Source organism: Cyclopterus lumpus, chromosome 9, assembly GCF_009769545.1.
Source record: "Cyclopterus lumpus isolate fCycLum1 chromosome 9, fCycLum1.pri, whole genome shotgun sequence".
Classification (NCBI taxonomy): domain Eukaryota; kingdom Metazoa; phylum Chordata; class Actinopteri; order Perciformes; family Cyclopteridae; genus Cyclopterus; species Cyclopterus lumpus.
The window spans coordinates 20,118,270-20,125,463 of NC_046974.1; the positions used below are offsets into that span (position 1 = coordinate 20,118,270).

The 7,194-nt window shown below is 40.4% G+C and overlaps 1 protein-coding gene across 1 annotated transcript; it reads right to left on the reverse strand.

Moving 5' to 3' along the window:
- Positions 1-1,680: 1,680 nt before the first annotated feature.
- LOC117735954 (transmembrane protein 252-like) lies at positions 1,681-2,706 on the reverse strand. The gene is made up of 2 exons (XM_034540886.1): positions 2,438-2,706; positions 1,681-1,939 (listed from the first exon to the last, which is right to left on the reverse strand). Exons 1-2 carry the CDS (start codon positions 2,704-2,706, stop codon positions 1,681-1,683), a joined length of 528 nt encoding a protein of 175 aa, XP_034396777.1.
- Between the last annotated feature and the right edge of the window lie 4,488 nt (positions 2,707-7,194).

Here is a 7,194-nt window from a genome sequence, read left to right on the forward strand (position 1 = left end):
CTTTTGTTTGTCGAGCACAGCCCTGGCTTCTGAGCCGAGTGTGAGATGTGTTGAAGCTTTTGTGTTGAGATAAGAAATGAAGAGGGCTGATCTTTATACGGCATTATAGGACGCACAGAGCAGGAACTCATAAACACACTGATTGCCGTCATTATGAGTTGAGGATGTGCCAGTGGATATCCTCAAGGATGTGTTCCCTTAGTCAGTCAGACATTACCTGTCAGCCATTACAGGCTATTGCCCCATCCAACGGTTCTATAATGTCGGGTTGTTTCTGAGGTTGGACGAGGATCAATGCCAGTTTATCAATGTGCCGCTAAGAAGGCGGTTTTACGCTTTGCCTGAAATTGTTCATGCGTCAGAGACAAGTGTCTAATAGGTCTACTAAAACATCTTTTAAAGTACTCGGTAATTAAAATGGTGCCAACAACCACCCTTTTAATTTCTAATGTGCATGAACGTGAACAAGACGACACAGTTGAATTGTTGCTCCACCATTATCTTTATTGTGGTGAACTTTTCAACTGTCAGGTGTGCTTGAGAGAAAAAAAACATCATCTAATAAAACATTCTGTTAGGACATCATGGCATCTTCGTGCATACATGTCAAACACAGTAAACGTGTACATATTCACCACGGACTGAAAGGACTCTTTTGCCTCACAAGTCTCTGGGTTGACGTCCATTATATGCAATCATTAGCTCAGATCACAAGATATCTGTTGTGTGTCCTCGATGTGGAGACAGAGATTCAGAAGAGATAAGAATAGTCTGCACAGGGGATGTAAATTCATGAGTCCATTTTAGTATAATTTTCAGTTTTAGTCCATTGTCTGATTTGGGATCTTTTTTAAATTGTATCTGCAACTTTTGGTGCAGCCATCTTGGTTATGTCTCACTCGCGTTTTTCAAGCTCTGTGTGTGTTTCCTGGTAAATAAAATGCTGTATACCAATAAATAAAAAATGTAATGTATTTTATAGGACATTGTGGTCTGAATATATTAACATTAGCTTCAAATCAATTAAGTGTTGTTTTAAACTACTTTTGAATGAGATGAAGCTGCATTCTAAGAAGATTTACTTTAAAAAAAAGTAATTCATGAAAAATTATCAGAAAATGTTAGCATTTATAATGCAAAACAATTCTCCCGATGGTTGGCTTTATACTGGGAAAGAAACATATTGAACACAAGCTAAGCGACTTTATTTCCATAATACAAATGACCGTAGAACAGGGTTAGCGTCATTAACGCCAATACAAACAACTGTATTATACTTCCAATAATTTAATCGTGTACGAATTGGAGCGACAGTGCAGCTAAAAGTAATCGCTGTCTGTCAATTTAGACCTGTATGGATCCAGCTGGATTAATACTGTCCTCAGTTATTTGTCACACCACTAAGCAGCAACTAAAATGTGAAGCTCATTCTTACTCTATTTGAGCAACAAACAACACAAAACCACGGCTTAACCTCTTTTGAGACCCCTGTGCGTACCTCTAGGGTCAGCACAGAGAGGTCAGGGTGAAGACTGATGCCAGCACGTCTCTGTGGTCCATCATTTAGTAGCCAAGCAGTACAACCATATTTAAAAAGGCATCTTCCATTCTTCTGGAACTTTCTGTCTTAGCCATTCCTGTTTGTCCCTCAGCCAGTTCGGCAAAAAACGTGTCCTCCCTTCAGTGTCCCGGCAAGGCCCCCCTCCGCTCCTCTGCGTCCACGCCTCCCTGCTGAATGCGCTCCACCTGGCTGTACCGAGGAGGCTGCTCACAGCTCCACGTGCAGTCTGGGGTGTCCGAGCTGTCCTGGCTGTACAGAGGAGGAGCGAGGCCCACCGCCACATCCACCCCATCAACCACAACCTCGAACTCAGGGTTTGTATCAGGACTCTGCTGGCTGCCCTGGGACTCCTCGTACGATGGAGGGAAGGAACTCGGTCTGCAGAGGAACATACATACAATATGGTAGGTTTAATAGTTTTATTTTACTGGGCCAGATATTAGAAACATACCTTAGAATACTTAATAATAATACATTTGGGATACCTAATGAGCAAACGTATGTTATTGACTTTTGATTCCAAAACATTTTCCTGTGTTGCACAAAGTCTCTCATCCTTCTGGAGAGGAAGAGTTACTTGATTACTTTGATATTTTTTTCAATAGCTATAGTTAGGAAAACATTTTTTTTATTCAAGTAATTACTGTAACATTGTTTATCTTTGTGCTCTAATTCTTTTTTATAATCTTTAAAAAATAATTATATTATTCTATATTTCTTTTGTATTCTTTTTTTGCCAGTGGCTTTGTAGTTCTGTGTTTTGATACAAAATCAAAAAGCACAATTATTATTATTATTATTATTTACTATTTATTATTATTATTATTATTAGTATCATTATGATGTCTCTTTTTAAAGTGGCACAGGCGGTGTTACCTGTCAATAGTGTAGGCCCGGAGGTGCCGCTCATGTCCTCCTCTCTGGTACATCTTGCTCTTCATGCTGTGGCAGATGGTCCAGAAGACTCCGAAGAGCACAACCAGGATGCCAAACACAAGCATGATGTAGGCAGAGATGACCCTCAAAGTGTACATGCCCTCCTCACACGATAGGGACACAAGGTAGGCCCCGATGCAGGTCAACGCAAATCCCACACCGGGCAACACCATGCGGGCCAGGGACCACAGCTGCTTCCTCGCATTCATGATCATTTAACTCACTTGTTGTTTCTTTCTTGGAGTTTCCAGGTGCCCTGTTCTTCTTCTTCCAGTACACTGACAGAGAGAGAGATACACTGGTATCAGGCAGGAGGTACTCAAGGATTGTTATGGGTTGATCTCTGTAACACCTGTTGATGGAGAATTTTAGACCTGCCGAAACATAAATAAATCCTCAAACCAGGTTTGAGTACTAACAAGTGTGGCTGCAGTTGAAGGTGTGTGAGTCTCCAGACATTGGGGGAGGCGGCTGGGATGTTCCTGCCTCCTCGGTTTTATATTAACACTGGTTGATAGTTGTTTGATACCAAGATGATCATAGATTTGGGAATTCATTCTATACGTTTGAAATATGTGATATTTGTTGTTTGTGATATCTGATGAGTAGAGATGTATGGAAATATCATGCAATGCTGCTCAAATACCCGCTCAATTTAACAAGCAAGAATTATTAAACCCTGCACCATGATTCCCTAACTTGTTTTTAAGTTATAGCCTCTCTCCACCAAGTTGCATGCTCGGTGTTAACTGATACAATGAACTATTGATGACACCGCAAACAGGAAGGACATCGTTATATTTTACTTTCAAGTCGTTACATGATGTTCATAGATTTATAATCTTCCCTATCATTCAGATAAACTTCAATACCAGATAAACAGTAAATGGACCTGTACTTGTAAAGCTCTTTTCTAGTCTTCCGACCACTCAAAGCACTTTAACACTATATGACATCATTCATCCACTGATGGGAGGAGCTAAGGTGCCACCTGCACATCAGCAGTAACTAACATTCACTGTAGAACAGTTACGGGAGCAATTTGGGGATTAAGTGTCTTGCCCAAGGACACATCGACATGGGCTAGCGGAGCCGGGAATCGAACTGCCGATCCTGTGATTGAAGGACGACCCTGCTCACCACTGAGCCACAGTCCCTCCCAGATAGTGCACTAAAACATGCAATATTACAAACAGACAAAAACCTCTTTGTTTTATTGATTATTAATCCAATGTACACAGTAGACTTATTCAAACTTAAAACAAAAATGTTGTCCATGTCCATGTAAGGAAATTCATGTTCTAATTTGCTGTGTCATCACTTTCAACTATACCAGCTGGCAGTAAGCCTGCAACTTGAGACAGTTGGTGCTGATAAAATGTTGCAGTATTGCACAACATTTTTCTCTGATACGGCATCGTGGAGGAGTCATAAGGTAATTTCCCCCATAAACCTGCAAAGTAATTCTTATGTAAGTGCACAAACAAGCACTATTTAAAATTAAAAAGATGTTATCAGCTTTAACATTTGTACTATTTCATGTACAGTTATATGTATTCATAGATTTTACTTTGGATGATAGATTTACATTTAGTTCAATTAATTTACTGTATTCATTTGTTTGGAGGTTATTCTATATATATATATATATATATATATATATATATATATATATATATATATATATATATATATATTATTTTCCCCCTTATCTTTCTTCTTCTCAAAGATGATGTACTTGCTCCATTGGATGTCGAATTGTTCTGAATGTACTTTGGCCATGATACTTATAACTTATAAAGTTGTAATGTTAAAACCTCTTTTCAGTGAAAATATGACTTCCTTGTTGCATAAAGCTGACTAATAAACACAGCGGTACGGTCAAACCCGGAACAAGCTCAGGTCGTCAAAACACACATTATGATCTTTTCTGTTGAGTCACCACTCGATCTTTTCTATATCGCCCTCGTCAGTGAAAGTTTTGCATGGACCAGAAATATTTGGTTACAATGTGACCAAACACATCAGTGCTGCTCAGGCTTGTTTGTGGCCTTTGGTTTTATTAAAGGAAGGTATCAGACAAATCATTTGTAATATTGTTCTGTGGCTTTGAAGAGATGGATACTATAAAATGGATACTTGTAAATTAATTGTCAAGGATATATCATATTATTAGATCATATTCTGCTACGTGGCACGTGTGAGTGTACTCCCCCTTTCTGTTTGCCATTGACTTACAACCTCTACTTTGCACCTTCCTCTTTGTATATAGGTCATAACTCTTCATCACTATGAGTAAGCTATTCTCGGATGGTATTATGAATGGAAAGCTATGCACTGCCACTCAATGCTTGTTGTGAATGCAGCACAGTCATCTGAGCTCTTATTGGCACTCTGAGAGTTTAATGGTTTTATGAACCTTATCAGTCTTATCAGCGTGGAGTTAATGCTCTGAGCTCAGCTCTGGTAGTATCTAGCTATTGCACCACAGCGATGTTTTTCGACAGGTTAACACACCCTTGTGTCTGATGCCCAGGTGAGATTGAGTATCGGCTTCTTAATTGGCAGGAATTACCTAGTAATGAGGGTTAATAGTGGCACTTATAATTGTTAAGTAGATTCTAAATCTTTGTGGCTACACATTCAGCGGTCTGATGTAATTGTATTGCCCTGTGAGAGGGCAACAGTGCTTTCAACAGTGCAGGCAGGGCCTGATAGCACAACAATGAGCTGACCCGCAAGAGCAAATAAAACAGGAGCGTGACACTGCAATATGCTGCACGTACAGTTCATAGAAGTTAGTCAGTGAATAACCAAAGACAAATGCTCATCTGTGCCGCGGAGTAATTTTCACCTGGGAATGCTGTATTGCTCATGGGGATCTCAGTGTCTGTGTCATTATAACAGATCCACTGTAGGTGAGAAATTCTATTTCAAAGGGGTTCTCTCCATTCCTCTGGAGGCCGGTTTTATTTGTGTAGAATGACTGAATGCACGTGTGCCGTGGGGCCTTTGCGGCCACATCGGAGGGAGCTGTTGGTGGTCTGATATGCAGCTGTTTGGCAAAAAAAGAAGAACAAAAGAATTCAGTTAGAGACCCTCATAACCAGACACGACAGCCTCATTATGAGCGTTTCTATCATTAACAGATTAGTTGACGTTAGAGCTGTACAGCTGCTACGCTCATTGACGGCGCTTCACTTTTCCTGCTGGATATAGCCTGCTAACGCTACATCGATGCTGGAAAAAATTAATGAGTGGATAGACTACAGGAACTGTGCCACATCTCTAATTGTGTACATTTTGTCATACTAATATATAACTAAAATAACGTTGCCGCTGGTAAAACAACTCCCCGTGGCCACCTGTGCCTAAACCCTGTGTTTTGAAGTCGCATACTGCATACTACATACTCAAATCAGTCTGTACTGCATAGCCTACTGCCTCTAAATGTAAGATTCATTATGATTTCACCATGCAGACTGTTGACACCATGAGTTCACCGGGCTGGTTTCGAGGTACCATCACACATTTTGAAACGGGCATTTTTTCTTTCTTCCTAAAGTAAAACTATTTGTAAAACTATTAATACCACGCCGTAAAAGTCCTGTAATTATACTTCAAGTAGAGTTAAAGAGAGGCATTATCAGCACAATGTACCATTACTTAACGCCTGTTCAAGGGGGATCTTTCAATTTATAAAGCTGGATAGTTCAATGAATAATAACCCATTATATTTTAATTATATATTTAGCGTGTAACATCTGAATATGCAATGCAATTCAGGTTGATGTAGTACTATAAAGTTGTCATCTAACGTAGAAGTACATGGTAAGTATCCAGTTGAGTCGCTTGTTCTTTTGGGGCCTTAAAGTTCTTTCAGGGTACAATGATTGAACACATAATTCCATGTTTTTCATATTTTAACATCATTGTTAATCTACACCTGTTTGGGACCCTTTTAGATTGGGATCCCCTCCCCCTCCTCTCCCCTGTGATTGGGCTTTTATCTATTCAGCCGCACCTAATTGGAACCTACCACCTGCCCAGATACGTAAGGGTGAGCTAAACTGAAACAAGCATCCACATTCAGACAGAATAATGAACACATCATGAATACAAGATTTCTCAATTACTGCTGACATCACAGTTCATCTATGGGCAATCATCCCGTACCAATGAGCAGACCAAATAAAAACAGAATATATTTTCTAAAGAAATAGCTTCCCTCTCTTCTTCATCTTAACAGAGCCCAGGCCCTCCCTGCTAAGAGGACATGAGTAAGCACACCTGTTAACACTTTCCTTGATTGAGCAGCTGATCTACAACATCCCAGGCAGAACTAGACCCAATCCCAATGTACCCCCTAAGGCCTTAAACCCTGAACCCTCGGGGACTAAAGGTACCGCACCTGGGGGAGGCTTGAACGTGAAAGGATGCAAGGGCTTGGAATTGTATAAATATGAATGGGACAGCACTATAATGCGACACGTGGCACAAGAACATCCATCCATCCATCCATTTTCAATACCGCTTATCCTCATTAGGGTCGCGGGGCGCTGGAGCCTATCCCAGCTGACATAGGGCGAAGGCAGGGGACACCCTGGACAGGCCGCCAGTCCATCGAGGGCGGCACAAGAACATTTTATGTACAATTGTGGGCTTTTATTTGACGCTTTGTAACATTCTGTTTAATG

What these genes read in the sequence shown, in the direction of transcription:
- LOC117735954 (XM_034540886.1), bottom strand. Translation starts at nt 2,706, where the DNA reads ATGAATGCGAGGAAGCAGCTGTGGTCCCTGGCCCGCATGGTGTTGCCC. An exon ending in CGGGCCTACACTATTGACAG is followed by an intron (nt 1,940 to 2,437) that starts GTAACACCGCCT and finishes GTTCCTCTGCAG; the next exon opens with ACCGAGTTCCTTCCCTCCAT.